Source organism: Physeter macrocephalus, chromosome 13 (genome assembly GCF_002837175.3).
Source record: "Physeter macrocephalus isolate SW-GA chromosome 13, ASM283717v5, whole genome shotgun sequence".
NCBI classification, from domain to species: Eukaryota; Metazoa; Chordata; class Mammalia; order Artiodactyla; family Physeteridae; genus Physeter; species Physeter macrocephalus.
Genome location: NC_041226.1, coordinates 82,713,018 through 82,733,554, shown reverse-complemented (window position 1 = coordinate 82,733,554; position 20,537 = coordinate 82,713,018). Strand labels below are relative to the sequence as shown.

At 62.4% G+C, this 20,537-nt stretch overlaps 1 protein-coding gene across 2 annotated transcripts; it reads left to right on the top strand.

Moving 5' to 3' along the window:
* The first annotated feature begins 311 nt into the window (after positions 1-311).
* RABL6 (RAB, member RAS oncogene family like 6) lies at positions 312-20,213 on the top strand. 2 transcript variants are annotated; one of them, XM_024126503.2, is made up of 15 exons: positions 312-669; positions 6,600-6,734; positions 7,985-8,032; positions 10,297-10,349; positions 11,307-11,398; positions 11,548-11,688; positions 12,271-12,376; positions 13,861-13,964; positions 16,015-16,334; positions 16,562-16,712; positions 17,606-17,821; positions 17,901-18,135; positions 18,494-18,665; positions 19,429-19,487; positions 19,592-20,213. In XM_024126503.2, the coding sequence occupies exons 1-15, from the start codon at positions 540-542 to the stop codon at positions 19,778-19,780; spliced, it is 2,151 nt and encodes a 716-aa protein (XP_023982271.1). In that variant the 5' UTR covers positions 312-539; the 3' UTR covers positions 19,781-20,213. The 2 variants fall into 2 exon arrangements, with proteins under 2 accessions (XP_023982271.1, XP_028353450.1); XM_028497649.1 differs by lacking the exon at positions 6,600-6,734.
* Positions 20,214-20,537: the final 324 nt, after the last annotated feature.

The window sequence follows — 20,537 nt, the reverse complement described above, 5'->3', positions numbered from 1 at the left end:
CGTTGGGAAGTCTGCGGGGAAGTGGGGTGTTCGGTGTGGATCTGGGCCCGAGGGTTCAGGGGTAAAAGTGCGTAGGGGGTCCGGGCTGAGCTGAAACCCTGGGGGCAGTTCGTAAGGCGGGACTGCGGAGTCCGCAGCCCCGCACCCGCACCGCCCCGCGCGAGAACGCACCTCCGTGCGCCACCCGCCCGTGGCCCTCGCGGCGCCCCGTAGCCGCACGCCCCGCGACCGCAGCGTTCTGCGCACGCGCATCTCTCCGCGCGCTGCACTCCCGTGGCCCTCGCGGAGCCCCGTAGCCGCGCGCCCCGCCGAGCCGGCGCCAAGATGGCGGCGCTGACGATCGCAGAGCGGCCGCGCCGGGGGCCGCGGGGCCCGAAGCTGAGCCTCCGCGGCTGAGCCCCTGAGGCGCCCTCGAGGCAGGCGCCCGGTCGCCGGGGCCCGGGACATGGTGCGATCCGTGCCGCGCCGCCGCCGCCGCCGCTGCCGCTGCTGCTGCTGAACTCGGGAGCCGCGCCGGGCTCGGACGTGGGAGCGGGAAGATGTTTTCCGCGCTCAAGAAGCTGGTGGGGTCGGAGCAGGCTCCGGGCCGCGACAAGAACATCCCGGCCGGGCTGCAGTCCATGAACCAGGCGCTGCAGAGGCGCTTCGCCAAGGGGGTGCAGTACAACAGTGAGTGTGGCCCGTCGTGGGGTTCCTGCGGGGGCCCATGGGAAGTGGGGGCACGGGTGCAGGGGGCGCCGTCCCGCGGGGTCCGCAGGCCCCGGCCGCGCCGTCCAGGACTTGTGGTAACCGGGGCGGGCCTCGCCCGGGAAGCGCTGGGGGGCCCGTCGCGCTCCGAGGGCCTCGCCGTCTGTGTGCAGGTGAGCTGAGCCCTTACCTGTGCCGGGCACGTTGCGGGTGCCCCAGGGGCGTTCCCTTGGGGTTGGGAGGTGATGCGGGCCGGAGAGGAGGTCCTAGAGGACCCCAGGGCCAGAAGGTGGGCTCCTCGGCCCGCGGCGCTCCCCTCTGACCTGTGGGTCATTCCCGAGGAATGCTGGCACGATGGGACATTTCGAGTGAAATTGGTCCAGGCGGTTCCCGGTGCGTCTGCCGTACCCTCATTGGCCCAGGTGACCTCGTGTAAGAGGGATTCTTACATAACGTGGGGAGAGTCTGTAGTGTGTGACGCTTCTTAAAGGGCGTGGTGGAGCTCTGCATCCATGAACCGTGGGGTTACCCGCGAGAGAAGAGAGCGGAGGACTCCCCTGGCTCTTGTAGTTGGAGCTATGGGATTTTTCTTTGTAGACTTCGTACCCCGTTTGAAGACGGAATGTCAGCTACGCCGCACATTCTTGCCCCTTCTTTTTTTAAAAAAAAAGAAGCATTTGTAAGGGATATATTTAGAAAAGCTCCAGAAGGCACAGGCTCTTACTTGTTATTGTAGAGATTTCTTTTCTCCTACGGGAAAGAGGAGTTATTTACCACATGCCCTGAAGCCCAGGTCGTTTCCAGTCCTCAGTTATAAATTATGTAAATTGTGTAGCTCCTAGAGGCTAACTGTCCTCTTGACCTCTTTAAAGTTTTTCCATCTTGCTGGCTTTTTGCTAGCAGTATTTAAAGATTTTTTAATTTTTAATTAAATTGTGCATTAAATTGTTTCCTTCTTTAAGTATTTACATATATTGCTACAAGATACTGGACATTCCTCCCTTTGCTACTTTCAGGGGAACCTTTCAGTCTCTGTGATGACCCATATTTCAGTAACAATGTACCATATTAAGAAACTGATTGGAAAGACTTTGGGTTTAAAAGAGGGATCGTTTTGCATGTATTTTACCCAATTTTGTGTGTATTTCTCTCACATTCCACGAAGAGACTAGTAAGTCAAAATACTCATTTACACAAGTCTTTACAATCCACCTTTGGTTCCCTTATTTAATTTTATTATTTATGGTATTATTTTTTAAAACTTAATCTTAGTCCTTTGGAAACTGGACCTGAAAAATGTTCACCTTTGGAAAAGCACTCCCTGGTGGGCAGGAGTAAAAAAGTAGAAAGGACATTGGAGTCCTTCCAGAGAAGAGACCCGCCTCAGGAAGCTGGGGAGAAGGGGGGCAGATTCTGATCTGTAACAAAATGAATGAAAGGTGGTGCAGTTGAGAGAAACGGGGTGCTGTGCCCACAGGACATTTCAGGGTGATGCTGCCCCTGTAGTTGGCCAATACTGCAATTTTGAAACTTTTAAATTTTTTTATTAGTCAGTAGAATAGAACATTTCTAATATGTATTTCCCAAAACATCTTACTTAGGGGAGCAAACCAGCAATATGATAGTTATAGACTCAGGACTTTTATGGGTAAGAATTGATGAGTGTCTCTTACAGAACCTTGCCCTCCTGGGGCAGATAAGTCGTTTTCTTTTAAATTGCTATGACGATGAGAAGTGACACCCATGCAGAGCCCCAGCATACACATCCTGTTTAGAATCAAAACCCAAATGAGACATTGGACGGTGTCCATGGTTTCAAAGTCCTTCGCGTGTAAAGTGGAAGGATGCTACCTGTGTTGGTCTGCTCTTTCTACCTGTGTTGGGTCCAGTGAGGAAGCACCGGTCTTGTGCATTTCGTCCGGACTGCCCTTGCTCCAGGCTGCATTCCTTACTGAGAAAGCCTCCAGACATCGGGACAGCCAGAGTCCTGGCCAGTCGGATTTCAGTGCTAGAACTTAAAATGGAGTTAAACACTTCCTTGCCAAGAAACCTTTGAAAGGTTGGTTTCTGGGTAAGAGAGCTTTTTCTTTCGGAAATAAACAGCTGTGTTTGGCAAACTATTTGACCTGCCCCAGCAGGGCCGATTTGCAAATTCCCGAGCCTTTGCTGCCCGTGATCTGCCACGTTTTCATTTATAGGTTTTCCTTCCCTAGCGTTCATTTACTTAGCAAATATTTACTGAGCGTAGGTCAGTGAAAACCCAGACGGCAGTCTCTGCCTTGTGGAGCTTCCATTCTCGTGGGCGTGGAAAGGCAGACTCTGGGCACTAAACATGATGAGGAGGTAACCATATAACCCACCTGAAGGGCGGAGGAATGGAGTAGGGTGGGGGCTGGGGTTGGGCCTCGTGGAGAAGGGCCGAGGGGGTCACAGCGGAGCGAGGTCAAGAGAGAAGCACGGGGGGGCCAAGCCACGGAAGTGCGGCCCTCACAGCATCCTGGGGACTCTGTGAACGGGACACCTTAGAGGGCTCTGAGCAGAGGAGCCACTGCTGCGGTGGGGGTGAGGGGCTGTCCAGGAGGAGGTGGCCAGCTGGGCGTCTGTCTAGTGATCCCTGCTGGTGGTACGGAGAAAGGGCATCGTTGGATTTCAGTTGTGCCTCCTGCAGAGTGATTGATGGCATCATTTGCATCCAAGATAAACCATACTTTCTTTTTTTTTGTATGAAAATACAAAAAAAAGATTCCCTGTCTTGCAGGAAATGTGTGGCAGTGTGAGTGAATTACTGTTGAATCAGGGAGTAGAAGAGATTCTTGGGTCCTGTAGTAGATCCCTGTGTCTTCTGCGTTGTATCTTTACTAAGAATAAAAGAAAAGACGTAGAATAGAAATAGAGAGTTATTCTGTTTAGTAAAACGTCTGGCATGCCACATGCTTCTTAAGTAAAGGGCTCCTCATCACTTCTTGGGTGAATCTTAATTATGGGTTTTTCAGTGAATCACTTATTTAGCTTATCTGAGCCAATGTCTAAGGTTCTGAGATTGCTTTGACTTTTTAATTTAAAAGTAGAGGCCAGGGCTTCCCTGGTGGCGCAGTGGTTGAGAGTCCGCCTGCCGATGCAGGGGACGCGGGTTCGTGCCCCGGTCTGGGAAGATCCCACATGCCGCGGAGCGGCTGGGCCCGTGAGCCACGGCCGCTGAGCCTGCGCGTCCGGAGCCTGGGCTCCGCGACGGGAGAGGCCACAACAGTGAGAGGCCTGCGTACCACACACACACAAAACAAAACCAAACCAAAAAAGTAGAGGCCGATTCCTTTTTTTAATGGATGAAACCAGATCATTTTATTTATTTCTGACGTTATACGGTTTCTTCTAATTAACTTTTTTGAAGAGTAAATTTCAAATTTTAAAAGGATTTCAGTTGAAGAGAGAAAATTAAGACTTTGCATTCTCAAAACAGAATAGACAACAAATATCAATATATGTTAAAATTGGTGAAGATATAAAAGAAGGAAACAGTTCTAAGATTATATCAAGACTCTGGACAGACAAGCAGTGTTTGAAAAAAGAACCAAAGAGACCCTCCAGAAATGAAAGAGCACGGTCACGAAAACAAAAAGCCGGCAGGTTGGCAAAGCAGCATAATAGCTGAAGGTGGAGTTGGCACCTGGCAGGGAGGTGCGGGCCCAGAACTGAGCGATGCCCACACACGTGTGATCTGAGTCTCAGAAGGAAAGAATAGCAGGGATGGAGAAGAGGCAGTTACTGCAGAAGTGCAGGCTAGGACTTTCTGGAGTTCCCGGAGTACATGAAACTCCAAGAAACCCAAGGCCAGGGCTTTCAAACTCCCAGAGTTGGACACATCACGGGAATTTCAGGACAGCAAAATCAAAGAGGAAAATTGTAGAAGCGACCGGTGCAAGCAGAGGGACAGCCAAGAGCCTGACAGCACGCTGACAGTGATGGTGGTGGAGACGTTCCTGAGGCGAAATCCTGGTCGGCCTAGAAATCTACACCAAGTGAGTGCGATTAAACCCCTCTCCAGTCTAAGATGGACAGTTTCTGGGCGAAGGTTCCTGCTGAAATAAATCCCGGAGGAGGTACTCCAGACAGATGGAGGGGGAGCTCGGGAGATGGAGGAGGTTTTCAAGGCACCGGTCAGCACGGAAATGGGTGAACAGGCATCGTGACCCCCGTGGGGCGTGCAGAGAAGAAGCCGGAGCGCTAGCAGTCAGCGTGTAACGCACGATGGCGTGACCAGAGCTGTGTGTAAGTGGGAGCCAAGGACCCGTATTAACTTCAGACTTTACTGCAGCAAAGGTGTGTGTTAAAAATTTAAGAATAGAAGTAGATCTCAAATCTTCCAAATAAATACCAGGCAAAAGAGGAATAAAAAAAAACAAACCTCGCCCAACATGAAAGAAGGCAGAAAAGAGGGGAGGGAACCCCGGCAGTGACTGGAAATGATCACATGTGGCGGAGGGGGTTACCCGCCTCTGTTGGCAACCAGGGAATGTGAACAGGCAGACGCACCAGTGAAAGAAAGACTGCGATTTGATTTCTTTCTGGCTGTGTGGTGTGTAAGAGACACGTCCAACACACGATGGCACAGAAAGGTTGAAAGCAGGGTTGTGGAACCAAGCAGTGGGTCAATATCAGCCACAAGGAAGCTGCACCCGTGGGGTCCTCGTGCTGGAGCTGTGGGGACTCACACTGGGTGCAGGTCAGACAACCGGCCGGGCGAGAGGAAGACTCAGTAAAGAGCAGGTGTCTGCACCCAGCCCCACTCAAACCAAGGAGCGTTCTAAAACCGACAGTCCGAACAGACACCCAAGAATATGTATCATAAAAACCACATTCTCTGGCCACAGTGAGTAAAACTGGATAGGAATAACAAAAAAGTACAACTTTCGGGGGGAATCTTAAAAATATTTCTGAATAATTTATGGGTCAAAGAAGTATTTGTAATCCAGTGATAACGAACACTCACATACTTGTGGTGGTCATCGACCTGAGAATACAAAGTGAAAACCCAGGAGAAGAACAGGATAAACCTCAAGAAAGTAAAAGGAAGTAAATGACAAAGAAAAAAGCAGAAGCAAGCGGTTTTTAAGAAGGATCAGTGGAGGCGTCCAACAAAACACACAGGGTGTGTGTACGTGACTGGTCAAGTTAGACGAACCTCTGGGAAGATGAATTAAAAAGACAAAACAAATATCCGGAAGGATGAAGAGTACACAGCAGCAACCACGAAGCCTAGAACATAAAACGTCATGGACGACTTGGTGCCAACACATTGAAAACTTAGAAGACGGCACCCTAGAGGATGACCGGGTGAGAAACACGGAGTCTACGCCGGCCCTGCCAGGTGCTCGGTGCCAGTGGGGGAGACGCTGCCCCCAGCCCTCCACGTCCACACTCCTAAATACTGGTTGAGCAGCAAAGTAGAACCCAGGCTTCCTGTTGTCACCCCAAACGTGGTCTTGAGGAGCCTTGCGTCCTGTAGAATCCTGCACCGAAGATGCCAGGGCTCTGGGAAAGTAGAGTAAGAGCAGACGTGGCAATCGTGGGGCCTGCAGAGCTGAGCACAGCCTGCCCCAACCTGCCCCACGGGCACCCGGCTCTGGAGCACTGCGTTCCTGAGTGCAGAGTCCCAAGGTCGACCACCTGCCCCGGAGGAAGTCCGTCGGGGGCCTGGGGGAGAGCAGGGCTGCCGGTGCCCCGAGGGAGCGAACGTGTGCCCACGGCCTCGTCCCTCCGGGGGCTCCCGGCCGGCCCACCTCACTCAGCTCTCCTGGCTCGCCCGCCACGCTGACCACGTCTGTGCACAAGAAGCCGTGCTCGGACTCTGTCGATGGAGTGCAAGTTTGCCTTTGCCTTGACTGTTCGCCTGATCTGTGCTTTCTCCCCCGCAGTGAAGATCGTGATCCGAGGGGACAGGAACACGGGCAAGACGGCCCTGTGGCACCGGCTGCAGGGCAAGAAGTTCGTGGAGGAGTACATCCCCACGCAGGAGATCCAGGTCACCAGCATCCACTGGAGCTACAAAAGTGAGGGCGGCGGCGGGCGGGGCGGGCTTCCCGCGGGTCTGGGCGGGCACCGGCCTGCTGGGTCGGGGTTTTCCTCCCGTCGCCCTCCCCCAACCTGGGGTCGTCACAGGAACACCGCACACGCGTGCACTTGGGGGCTCATCAAAGCTGCTTTGGGGTCACCCTGAAGTCCCCTGTCCTGCGGGAGACTCGGTCCACTTGGGGAGCGGGGCCAGAGGCCCGGCCCTTCGGACGTCCCAGGGGCAGAGCCTCCGGGCAGGGACCATCCCGGCCGCAGCGCGTGCTGGGCCCCAGCAGACAGAGGCCCCTTGGGCCTTGGAGCCCAGCTCTCGGCGGCAGTTGTGAAGTGCCAGTCCCCACAGGGTCCTGGGAGGGGGTTTGTGGGCGAGATTGCCTGATTGGGCAGAACACAGGTGGCGGGCACCTCCACTCCGCCCCTGGGGGACAGCGACCGTGGGGCGCCCCGCTGGGAGGGAGAGGATCCACTCTGCGTGCTCAGGAGCCAGAAAGCAAAGACCTTTGAGCCATTTTAAACATGCCTTTTCGTTGAAAAAAAAAATCCAGCGGGCCAACAGCAGGACGCACGGGCCTTTGTAGAAGTTCCGACTCCCTCCTAGGGATGGCCAGGCTGCGACGTAGGACGGCTGTGTGGACTCAGTGTTGCCCTGCCCGCCAGCTGCACAGGGAAGCCCCACCCCCTAGGGCACGCCTTCCCGGTTTGGGGTGAAGTTGGCGGGGACAGCGCACTTCTTGTGCCCTGCAGCTTGGTGGCAGGTGCCTGGCAGTTCCCCGCCTCTCCCCTTGCCCCACGGAGCCCCTGGGGCGGCGGGTGGAGCCGCTGACGGCCCAGGCACGTGCACAGGCCCTGACGCCAGACTGGCCGATCCCAGAGCCGGCTCCCCTGGCCCCCCGCACGCGGTAGGGCGGAGACCTCTGCCAAGGAGCGGGGACAGAATCACTGGAACTGGGCCTTCCTGCAGAAGCGGGGCCTGGGGCCTGGCTGGGCACGAGCCCGCCCCCGGGACCCTTAGGGACACGGGGTCGTGTCAGCTGAGGAGGTGTCCACATTGTTCCCTGCCTTCCAGGGAGGGGGTGTCCTGGGCACAGCGCCCGCCAGCCTGGGCAGGAGCAGGGGCCCTTGGGGAGGCGCCGAGTGGGGACAGTGACATCCACACGGCCCCTGAAGGCAGCCCATCTTTGAAACCGGAAGTTCACACTGGGTGCTGATCTTACTGTTTTCCCCGTTTTAGCCACTGATGATATCGTGAAAGTTGAAGTCTGGGATGTAGTTGACAAAGGTAAGTCGGATCCTTCTATGAGCGTGCTTTTCTCTTTCAAGCTTTGCTTGTGCTGTGGAGAACAGCTGTCCTCTCTCCCTTGCTGGCGGCCCCTCCTCCGTCACCTCCTGGCGCCTCGGTCCCTTGACTCTGGCTCCTGGGCACAGGGGCCATCGGAGGCCTGGCTCTCTGCTGACCGTGCCGTCGGGCTCCGGGCGTGTGGTCCAGGATGGAGCACCCAGTGCTGCCCAGTCGGGGCACCATGGTCTTTGCTCTTGAAACACCTGTTCCGCCCGCTTGAGCTGAGCACATGGCCATGGAGGGCAGGCACGGACCACACCCAGAGGCTCTGTGGGGCTGTTCACGGAGCCCTTCCTGCAGCACCGTGGGTGTGGCAGCCCACCTGTTCCTGCCCCTGTGCCCAGAGCCAAGGGTCCTTGGCTTCTGAAGTGGCGTGAGCTTTCGGGGACCCCAGCACGCACACAGACCCCAAATGGCCGTGCCTGTGTGCACCAGGCAGGCAGGGTGGGGCGCGTGGGCATTTGCGCCCCCAGCGTTTCATCTCATTCATTCTCTCCTTGACCCCAGGCCATAGGCCCCTCCTCTGTGATGCTCATGTTCCTCCCTGGGGCCGGTGCCCTGTGCACACCATGGTCTGACCTCGCAGGTTTGACCTCCGACCCCCAGGCCTGGCCTCTGACCCCACAGGCCTGCTATAGCTCCTCCCGTCCTTCAGGGACAAAAGGACGTTGTCTTCTACAAGCTTGTGATTTCTGGTGCGGGAGACGCGCTCTCGCCTACACCACGTTCTTCGGAGGTGGGTTTGGGTTCCGAGGACGCATCGAGCCGGGTGAGGAGGCTGCTGCCCTGAGCCCGAGCACCACGCTGGGGCTGCTGCCGCCAGGATGCTTTAAACCCCATGGGGCCTGGAGGGGCCTCGTGCTCCAAACTGCTTGCACTGCGTCCTGTGTGCGTGTGGCCGGGTAGCGCTAGGAAGCAGCCCCTTGCAGCCCAGCCGCCATCCCGGCTGTGAGGGGGAGCCGCCGCTCGGGCCAGGCTGCCCTCCGTGCCCCGGCACATCCCACACCCCTGCCCCCGCGTGCCTGGCTCCGGCTCCCTGGCTCTGCCCTCACCCGGGACGGGATGCCCACGTCCAGAATGGGCTCTGTCTTTGGCGACGGGACCCCTTCCACGCAGCAGCATGTCGTGTCTTCAGTGGAGGGACCGGCCTCATGGTACAGAGGCAGACGCTGCCCTGTTCTGGGAACCTCCGAGCACCCCACTTCCCGCCCGTGGAGGGGCAGTGATGGGCTGGCCACAGTTCCCTGGGTGGCTGTTCACCACAGAGCTCCTTGCCGTGCGGAGAGGAGGCTTGCTCGCGTGCTGGCAGCCAGGGGCAGGGGCGGCGTTCCGTGTGAGTGCTCAGCATCCCCAGAGCTCCGTCATCTGGTCCCCCTCGGGCGGGAATCTTCAGAGTGGGAAGGAAAAGTGCCTTCTCCACCGCCCTAACTGGTCCCCTGCTGGACACGGTCCGAGGCGCGTCCACAGCAGCAAGGGGCATCGAGTTGGAGCGGGGTGGCAGCGGCTGAGAGATGGCGCCCCTCACGGTGGGGGCGGGCGCGGCATAACTCTGGCTGCCCGGCCCTCCTCTCGGGAGCGCTGGCCCAGGTCCCGCTCCGCTCGCGGCCGGGCGGTGGTGGCGCGTCCTGGGCTCCGGCCACACCTGTCGGCAGTCGTGGCGCTCGGGCCTCGACCCTGTGGCCCCAGGCATCCACTGGGAGGGCGCGAGGTGGCCAGCGTCTGTTGAGCTGGGGCGCCTCCAGAGACGAGATCAGAGGGCGGTGAGAGGCTGTGGAAGAGGCAGAGGGCGGCCTTCTAATAAACGAACCCCGGTTTGTTGGTTTCGCCCAGCCCGCTGCTCTGAGTCTGAGGGCCCCGGGACCCTAGGGTGACGAGTGGTCCTTCCTCCCGTCAGAAACGTCTGAGATGGAGGGAGGGGAGGCTGGGCATGGGAGCTCCTACTGCTCAGGTGGTTCCACGGCTTCCTGGCCCCAAGCCCAGCTCGTCCACCCTCAGCACCGGCTCAGGGAGCCTCCGTGGCCTCCCTGGGCTCCCGGCCGTGTCCAGCCCTAGGGTCCCGGGGGCTCCAACCCCAGCCCGTAAGGCACCTACTGGAGGTGGGCGCAGGGGCATGGGGACGGCGGGACACAAGGGGGGGCTGCTACCCCCTCAGGCCGTCCTTGGGCCCTGCACTTCCACCCTCTGACTTTGCGTCTTGTCTTAAGGAAAATGCAAGAAGCGAGGTGATGCCTTGAAGATGGACAATGACCCCCAGGAGGTGAGCTGCGTCTGTTCCCACGTGGCCCACTGTTTCGGGTGGGGGGTTGTGAGCAGGCATCTGTTCTTCAGACCCCTCTGCCTCGTGCCTGGCCTGGCCCTCCTGAGGACTCCATCTGTGCTGGTGGACTCAGGTGGACTCAGTGGCCACTCCCGTGCTGCCCTTGGTCGCGTTGGGGTGGCTGGGGTCACCTGAGCTGCTGCTCTGTGTCAGGGACGCCTGCCAGACCCTACTCGGAGTTGGGGTGACCTGAGAGGTATTCAGGCGAAGTGGCCAAATTTTATATCCGTGTTACAAAGGCCTCAGCCGTTAAAAGCATAGGCATACCTTCAGGTGTGGCCCCGGGCACACGTGGGCATGAGTGTGGCTCCGAGAGGGCTCTCACCACGGCCGCCACCTCGACACAGAAGTCAGGGGCCAGCTAGCACTCCTTCCCGTCTGCAGAGCTTTCTGATGGCTTCCAAGGGCCCTTCTCCCCGTGTCCTCCTGTCCGTAGACGGCCTCCTGACAGCGGGCAGCCTTTAGGACTCCCTTTTAGGACAGGAAGATTCAGTGACTGCCCGGCCCAGGTCTGTGTGGTCTTTGTGGGCATGTTGCCACTGCCCCCAGCACCGCAGCCTCCCTGGTGTGTGCGCCCTGGAAGGTTCTCTGGGACGTGCGTCCTCAGCTCTGCAACGCGTTTCTTCAGCTCGTTTGTCCCAGCAGTGGGGCGTCCGTGAGCCCCAAGGTCAGGACGCTGCCGACGGCCAACGCGGGAGACCCTCGGCTGAGGGCGGGCACGATGTGGCCTCCACTCCAGATAACCTTGCTTCTGCGGGTTTTTTCCGCAAAATGAACATAGCCGTTGTCTTTTCAGTTGTAAAAGTCCTGTTCAGCCTTTCCCAGGAGATGGTGGGTGCTCACCTGTGGGACCTGGCCTGGGGCCCCGTCTCTGAGGCCCGATTCCCCCACCCCTAGGCGGAGTCCGAGATGGCCCTGGATGCCGAGTTCCTGGACGTGTACAAGAACTGCAACGGGGTGGTCATGATGTTCGACATCACCAAGCAGTGGTAAGGGCGCTGGCCCGCGAGGGCGTCCAGGAGGGCACTCAGTGCTTGTTGAGGGCTGGCCGTGGGCAGTGCGCACGCTGGCCGTTCAGCCGCACTCTTCCCCGGGGGCGGAAGCTAAGGCGGGTCTCTCCCCACGTGTGCCTCCCGAGGACCTTCCACTACATTCTCCGGGAGCTTCCCAAAGTGCCGATGCACGTGCCTGTGTGCGTGCTGGGGAACTACCGCGACATGGGCGAGCACCGCGTCATCCTGCCCGACGACGTGCGAGACTTCATCGACAACCTGGACAGGTGGGTGCCAGCTCGCGGGCGCGGCTGCTGCGGGTGGGCCTGTCCACCTGGCACGCTCCTGCTTGCGCCCTCCTCTGCCTCGAGCCCTGGCCGCCCACCCAGCTGCGCGGCCCCGGGTCCCCAGGTGCGCCAGCGCCCCCGCTTCCCTGCCCCGCCCGGCCCGCACCCTGCCCCTCCGGGATGGGGACGCGGCCCTGGAGGGTGGCGTGTGGGTGGGCAGGACCGAGGGTGGGCAGCTGGCTTCCTGGCACCGAGCAGTCCCAGGTGCCAGGTGGGGGCGGCCTCCCTCCATCTCTGAGGCCGGGGCCAGGCGCTGGGGATGGTGCACCGGGGTCCTGCCGGGGCAGGCAGGCAGCACCTTCCTGGTCCAGGCGTCCCCGGGTGGGCGCCCGGCTAAGCAGAGCCCTCTGAACTTCAGGTCTCCTCCCGGGGACCGTGAGCCCGTCACCCACGGGAGGCAGCTCAGCCCTGCAAGGGGCTGCTGGTGCCAAGGGTGGCCCGGCCCGGCCCGGCCCGGCGGGGCCACGCCACGCTGCCCGTTGCCACCGCCGTCTCTCGTGTCTCCGTGCTTTTCATGAACAGGCCCCCAGGGTCTTCTTACTTCCGCTACGCTGAGTCCTCGATGAAGAACAGCTTCGGTCTCAAGTACCTGCACAGGTTCTTCAATATCCCATTCTTGCAGCTTCAGGTGAGCCCTGCCGGCAGGGTGCAGGGGGTGGGGCTGGATCTGCCAGGGCCGCTGTGGCGCAGGGATGGGGCCCGAGCGGGCGGGCAGCTTGGTGGTTTGGCTGGAGTGAGGCCATCAGTTAGGATGCCACGTGCGGGTGCTGGATGGCCCACCCTGTCCCCTCCCCTTGCCTGGTGGTCTGGGACCTGGGCCTTTCTGGAACCGCGGACCCAGCTGCGGGAGAACATGGGTGTCCTTACACATTCTTCCCGGGAGCTGCGACCCTCTGCGCTGACCCCTGCTGGGGCCCTTGTGTGTCCGTCCTCACCGTGGAGGTGCACTCGGCCCCGGCACCCAGATCAGGACGCCTCAGATCCTCCCGGTGGCCGTGCCGCTGTGTCCCCGCCGTGGACCTGGCCCCTCTCTGGCGACAGGTCCCGGAATGGGCCCGAGAAGCCCCTGCCCTCCTCCCCGTGCTGTGCAGCCCTTTGCTGTTGGCGGTATTGACCCTCGTATTTGGGAACAGTTGTAGGTTTGCAGAGAGCGCAGAGGGTTCCCGTGCCCCGGTTCAGTTCCCCGATTGCAGCCTCGTGTTTCCACAGTGTTCCCATCAAGACCACAGAACCAGGCTTTGTTGGCACCTCCCGCCAGCCCTCTGTCCTGGGCCCCACCCGGCCCACCCCACACGTCGTGGTCACTCTTCCGTGGCTGTGCTGGGCCGTGACGGTTCCTCAGACGTGCCTGGCTCAGGGTCTCTCTGACCTCAGATGGGTGATGGGCTTTTGTGCGCGAGACCCCAGAGGTGACTGCCCTGCTCATCACATAGCGGGGACATGTGTCACCCACATGGCTTGTCACTGGGACATTGACCCGTGGCCCTTGCAGCCACAGTGGCTTCTGTTCTTTATGCAAAAGGATTTAGAACTTACTCGGGCGAGCAGCTGTCTTTCCTTTCCTCTCGCCTTCTTTTGAAGAGACGAGGGCTCTGCAGGCCAGGGCGGCGGGCGTTTTCAGGGTGTCCAGACCTCGCAGATGTGCCGGCGCCCTTTCCTGGGTGTTGATCCACGTCGCCTGTAGGGGTTCCTTTAACTTTCTGTGCAAGTAAAACGTGCACACAAATGGCAGGAGAACACCCCCAGCGTGGGTTGGGGGGTGGCATCGGGCAGGGTGGAAGCTGGAAGCTGCTGCTGCCGCTGAGCCTGGGGCTGGCAGGAAGCGTGTGTTTTTCAGCAAGCGTTGGGGCTTCTTAACACCTCGGGGTACCTTGTGTGAACTGGGCGCCGCCTCTCTGGGCGGTTCGCTCACATCACGACCTCTGCCCCTGGAGCCCTGCAGAGCCGCCGAGGCATCAAGCCCGCCTGGGCGAGGCCGTGCGGGCTCCCGGCTCCAGGCACTCGGCTTGAGGTGGTTTCGTCCATCAGGGGCCAGCCGAGAGGGGTGCCAGGCTGAAGGGGTGGCTCACCGCGGTGACGGTCCCAGCTCAGGCGTCTGCTTCCTTTCTGTAGAGAGAGACGCTGCTGCGGCAGCTGGAGACGAACCAGCTGGACATCGACGCCACGCTGGAGGAGTTGTCCGTGCAGCAGGAGACCGAGGACCAGAACTACGACATGTATGTCGGCCGCGGCTGCCCTCCGCGTTTAGACCCTGCAGGCAGGGCTCTGCGGGCAGGTGACACGTGTGCCCTGGGGGCCAGGCCTCCCTCTGAGCTCGGGTGTGTGCTTAGCGGGGCCGCAGCACGGGTGCTACCCGCCCGGGCAGGTCTGTCCGCGTGGAGTTGTGTTCCTCAAAGAAACCGAGTCATTTCCGCTTTGAATGCGGTCCAGGCCCCGTGGGAAGGGGCCGAGGGTGGCTCGCTCCGCGCTGTCAGGCCTCGGCTCTTCCTTGGGAAGCAGATACCGGGCTCCTCCTGACCCTGAGGATGTGAGGTGGGACACCCCAGGGCCCTGCCGCCCCCTGCCCGCTGAGCACCTCGGGCCCGGCCTGCTTTAACAGGGCGTGACGGGCACACGGTGTGGCCCTCAGTTCACTGAGGTGCTCCTGCAGCTGCCCCCAGACAGCTGCCTGCCTTGCGCGGGTGGAGGGAACACGGCGTGCAGGCCCGGTGCGGCTGTAGGCGCTCTAGCTGCCCGGCCCCAGCCTGCCTCTGTCCAGACCGGCCCGCCTGTCGGCCACCTGGCATGCAGAAGGGGGAGCCGCTGACCCGGCCACGTGTCCACCCCAGGCCCCAGCAAGACCGGCCACGCTGACGTTTGCCAGCCGAGGCCCCGTCCCTGTTTTGACGTAGGTTTCCGAGATTGATAGCAGTGGAGAGAGCTCCTTGACCTTGGAAGGCGTGTGGGGTGGGAACCAAATCTCCTGGTCCGTGATAGTGGAGGAAGGGGCGTTGTCCTTCCAGCAGGACTGCCGAGCGGGTGGGGGGCAGGCCCTCCTCTGCCCCCGCAGGGGCTTGGGGCACCCAGAGCAGGTAGCAGGCCCGTCCGCCTTCCACAGCTCGTGGGGGAAGGCCTAACCCCGAACCACCCCTAAGACAGGTGCTTCCTTTGTTTTGTTGAACTACCCAGATGTCGGGGCTGGGGGGCAGGGAGCAGGCTGCTTCCCCACCTGTGCTCACGGCCTGGAGCACGGGCTCTGGCTGCGGCCCAGGCAGGACCCTCGCACCTCCCAGCCGCCCCAGATGGACTCGAGGAAGGGCCTTTGGGTCTCCAGAGAAAGACCCAGCTGCCGGTTCTGGAACAGTAGGAGTCGTTCGGGGGGGCGGGGTGGTCACCTGCTCTGGCTGCCAGGCTGGCCTCACCGTGGACGCCACCCTGGGGCTGACCAGCTCCTGCAAGGTGTCCTCTGACTGAGAGCTTGGGCGCCCGGTGTCACCGAGCAGAGCGTCCCTGGGGAGGTGGCAGCTGGAGCCTCCCCGCAGCGCCCGTCCGCAGGCAGCCCCTGGGACCAGGCCACTGGAAGAAGGCGCCGGGGGGGGCTCGGCAGTGGTGTCCCTGTGCCCTCCCCGAGCGGCTGGGGGGCCGGACGAGGTCCGGGTGGATCCTGCTCGCAGCCCGCGCCAGGACCCAGTGCCTCGCCCGTCCTGCCTCCCCCCACCCCCCGCCCAAATACCAGCCTAGAGGTGAGGGCGGCCGACCCAGGCCCCCCGGCCCCCCGGTTCCCCGGCCCACAAGCACAGGCCGGCTCTCCATTCCACACCCCACGGGAGGAGGGCCCTGCTACAGGCCCGGGTGATACCAGGGTCCTCAGCCAGTGGGACAGTCGGGCCCAGGCTGCCCGGGTCTAGGCCCCTCCCTGTCTGGGAGGGTTGCAGCCTGTCCCTGTAGGTGGGTCCTAGAAACAGGGTCAGGGGGTATAGGGCGGGGGCACAGCAAAGCCTGCGTGTCCGCACGCGCGCACCTGCACACACGTACGCACCCTTCCCCTCGCGGGAAGAGACTCCCAGCCAGTGTTTGTGTTTGCACCTGTCACCCCCTGCCCTCGGGGCGCTTGCAGTGTTTGCCACCAGCCCGCACTGGGAAACCTTCTGGAAAGGCAGGTAGGGGCTCTGAGCCTGAGAGCGGGGACACCCCGTCACCACCAGCACAGCAGCAGCAGCCTCTGAGGAGCCTCAGGAAGAGACGCGGGGAGGTGGCTTTCTCACTCCTTGCCCTGTTTGCCCGCAGCTTCCTCGAGATGATGGAGGCCCGCAGCCGTGGCCACGCGTCCCCGCTGGCCACCAACGGGCAGAGTCCGTCCTCGGGCTCCCCATCTCCTGTGGTGCCTCTGAGCGCGGTGTCCACAGGGAGCTCCAGCCCCAGCACACCCCAGCCGGCTCCGCAGCCGCCCCTACAAGCCCCCTCAGCTTGTCCGGGGCCCCCCTGCCCCTCGGAGGCGCCGCCAGCCCCAGCACACCCCCTGGTCCCCGCCGCACCCCCACGGCGTAGCATCATCTCGCGGCTGTTCGGGACCTCGCCGGCGGCCGAGGTGGCCCCTTCACCCCCAGGTACGCCCCAGGAGCGGCCCTCGGGAGGTGGGCACAGGCATCCCAAGTGGGGCGCGGCCCTGTCTCCCTGGCCCCGGGAGCCCTTGCCGACCAGGATGCGGTCCCCCTTCTTCCTGCTGGGCAGGCGTCCCCACAGCCTAGCCACACAGCGTCCCGCTTGTGACCCGGCCTGGGGTGGACCCGGCTGGGCTGGGCGCTGGGCAAGAGTTGGTGCCTGCTGTCCACAGAGCCAGCCCCAGCTTCAGAGGCCCCGGCAAGAGTCCAGAACGTGGAGGACTTTGTTCCTGACGACAGTCTTGACCGCAGCTTCCTGGAGGACGTAGCCCCGCCAAAGGATGAAAAGAAAGTTGGAGCCGAGGTCCCGCAGGACAGTGACAGGTAAGGGCAGGGCCCGGAAGGCGGGCGGGTAGCTGCTGCCGTCCTCAGCCTTGGCCCTCGGCCCCCGTCAGGTGTGGACTCTGCTGCCTCCCTGGCACTGGGCGGGCAGAGGGGACAGGCACCCCACCTGCATCTGGGCGCTGGGGACAAAAGCAGAGCTGGGCCTGAGGAACTGAGGGAAGGGCAGCGTCACACCTGCAGGGAGGGAGCAGGGCTCCCCGACTGCCGGTGATCCGCCTGTCAGCGGCATCTTCCTGTCAGTGACCTCCTTGGGCTGATGCCACTTGAGGGCATTGGCCGGGTGGAAGGAGGAACCCTGGGGGCCAAAGAGCCGCTGGCAGCTTCTCCCCCAGGGGCGGCCCGTCAGGGCCGCACGGGAGAGGCTCGAGGCCCGGCGCACACTCTCCCTTCCCGGTGCTGAGCCCGAGCGAGACCCGCTCTTCCACCTCCACCGTCACCGCGTGTCCCAAAGTGCAAAACACCGGACCGAAGCCAGCACTGTGCTCCTGCCAAGGGAGGGCCCCGGCATCACCGGGCCCCTCATCACCCTGGGCCCCACGCCCCACCACCCCACGGGAGGGCACCCGCTTCAGATGTCCACCCGCGGGCCCCGCCGTGGCTTCCCACCGCACGGGCATCTCTGTCCTCTCCTCAGCCCACCTCACGCCTGCTCTCCTGTCGACCTCTGCCACAGCTCTGCTGCAGTGTGGTGGGTCCCCTACACAGAACAGCCCCCAAGGCCACCCTCAAAGTGGGTCCCCCTTTGCTGCGTCCACACAAGGGTGGACAACCCCGCCGTCAGGGCCCTTGCCTGGCACAGAGGGGCCTGGAGATCAGGGTGGGCGCTCCGTACCCCCCTCGTGACCTCTGACTGCCCTGCCTGTCCTTTGCAGTGATGGGGAGGCCCCAGGAGGGAACCCAATGGTGGCGGGTTTCCAGGACGACGTGGACCTTGAAGATAAGCCGCCTAGTAGGCCCCTGCCACCCACGGGCCCCATCCCCAGGGAGCACATCACTCTGTCCAGCGAGGAGGAAGAAGAGGTGGCGGCAGGGCGCCACGAGGCCACCGTCCTGGCCCCCCAGAAGTGCTCTGAACCAGGGACCAAACGGTATGTTGGGGGTGGGAGGGAAGGGGTGTCCTGGGGGGGGGCAGCCTCAGACCCCGTGACCCTCCTGTGCGTCCTGCAGTTCCTCCACGAAGGCCTCGAGGCCACACCAGGACGCAGCTCCCAGGGCCACGGAGCCCCACTGGCCAGGCGGCACCAAGCCCCCCACCGAGGGCTCCTCTCCGGGGCTGGAGGAGGGGGAGGACAAGCAGGTGTCATCAGAGAGCGACCCCGAGGGGCCTGTTGCCGCCCAGATGCTGTCCTTCGTCGTGGACGACCCTGACTTTGAGAGTGACTCAGATGCTCGGCACAGAGCAGTGAGCACCGCCCTTGGCACCCACGCTGCCTCCGAGTCCAGGGCGCGTGGTGGGTGGGGAATGGCGGAAAGGCACGGAAGGCGCGAGAACGTGGCGGGGGTCTCGCGGGGCATGAGTCAGGGCAGCCTGGGTGAGCCGGGAGGGCTGCCCCGCAGGGGGCTGCGTGTGCCAGGCCCAGGCTGCCCCTGTTCTGGGGAGGATGTGGCGGGGGACCTCGGCGTCACAGCTGCCCCGCTCGGGCCGTCGTCACTCCGGGTGAGCCCACGGTGCGGGGCCCGTGCGGGAGCCGCCTTAACGGAGTCACGTGACAGGGAACTGGGGAGGGGCTCGGCGGCCCACCTGCCCGCTCCTTCTCCAGGGTGAGTTCCCGGTGCGAGAGGACCTCTCGGACGTGACCGACGAGGAAGCCGGCCCTGTCCAGCCGCCCCCGCCCCCCAAACCCCCCGCGCCCTCCTTCAGGCTGAAGAACGACTCGGATCTCTTCGGGTTGGGGCTGGAGGACACGGGCCACAAGGAGAGCAGCGAGGAAGGTAGCTGCGGGGCGACACGCCTGCCCCTCCCTCCGCATCCAGCTGTGTCGGCACTGGTGACTTGTACTTTGTCCCAGGCAGGGGCCATGTTTCTGACCCCTTTACCTGTGCCTTTGAACCTGGGGGCCCCAGAGCACAGGAGCAAGGTCAGGAGCACAGGGGCGCAAGCAGCGAGGCCATCCCGCGGGGCCGGAAGCCCAGTCCCTTCTTTCTCTGTCCTGCTTGGGGTCCGGCTGTGTTCTGACGACATCCCAGGCTTTCAGGCCAGGACCAGGCTGGAAGGATGGGCAGCTGAGGCACCTGACCGAGTGGCCACACGGGAGGCATTTGGCGGCGTGGGCAGCGCTGCTGCGAGCTCTTCTGGACCCTCGGTCCGGCCCTGCGTTGCTGGCCCTCCGTGGAAAAAGCTGGCATGGTCTCCAGGCTGCTGAGCCCGCATGCTCCATGACGACCCTGGCCAGCTCCACGGCTCCCTGCCCCATCCCCAGCCTCCACCCTGGGCAGCTCGAGCCCAGCAGCGTCACCTGGGCCGGTCCTGGAACCGCCTCGTCCCCGCAGTGGAGAGGAAAGGACCTTCCCGGGCCTGTCCTGGTGCTGAAGTGTGGCTCCTGTTGCCTTTGTAGCCAGGGCCCCACCCAGACCCAGGGCAGAGGCTTGAGGTGCTGGGTGTTCACTCTGGGCTGTGCTCACACCATTCCGGGAGGCCCGGGGAGGGCCTGGCCTCTGGTCCACGGGGAGCTGACGCTGCATCTTATCCGTGCAGATAAGGAGGTCAAGCCTCCCTCGAAGGAGAAGAAAAAGAAGAAGAAGAAGGGCAGAGAGGTACACACACTCCCTGAGCCCTCCCGGGTGCCCCTGGGCAGCGTGGGCCCCAGGGCGGGCCCTGCTCTCCCAGCCCCTGGGTGACGCTGCACCCCGCTCTCCAGGAGGAAGAGAAGGCCGCGAAGAAGAAGAGCAGGCGTAAGAAGAGCAGGGACCAGGCGGGGGACAAGGGCAGCGAGGGGCGGCGGCGGCGGGGCACAGAGAGGACTGCGGTCGACGAGCTGGAGGCCTTCCTGGGGGGCGGGGCCCCGGGCGGCCACCTCCGCGGGGGCGGCGATTACGAGGAGCTCTAGGCCTGGCCGCCAGAGGCCGCAGGGCACTCCGCGTGTGCTGGGGGCGCTCGGCCTGCCCTGCGGGGAGGGGCAGCCGGCCCCCAGCGCTTCTCAGGGATGGGACTGAGGCCGAGGAATCCCGTGAGGCTGTTTGCAGGGGTGGGGCGCTGTGCCCGTCGCCTGCCCTGCCCGGCCCCTGCTTGCCCTCGGCCCGCCGCACGCACTCACCCAGGCCCGCTGCATGCAGCGGCCTCCGCTTCGGCCTCGGGGCACCTGTGCGCAGAGGGCAGGCGGCGCTGTCGCCTCTCTGGGGGCAGCTCTTTCCAGGCACAGCGACCGGCTTTGCACCTGAACCCGAGCTCGGGCGTGCGCAGGCTGAGCGGGGAGGCCCTCAACACTCGTGTCCTTTCGTTGTCCTTCCACACCACTCGGACCATAAAGCTCTCCTGTTTCACCGCGCGTCTGTGTATGCTGCTCCTGCTGCGGGGCCCCTGCCCAACTGGGACGGGTCCAGCAGCCCCCAGCCCCCGGTCGGCGTGGGTGGGCAGGAAGGTCCTGAGCTCCCTACCTTCAGGCCGCGGAGCCCTTGTTCCCTGAGAGAGGACTACTGTTGGGGTAGGAAGCCTCAAGCAGGCCCAGCCCTACGCGTGCCGTGCCCCGTCCAGGTGGGGCCAGCACGGCCACCAGCCTGCGAGCCCGGTCCGGCCCTCTGAGGGCAGCTGCGTGTCCCTGCTCCCACCTGACACTCAAGCCTAACCCCACGGGCCGCTCCCCGCCA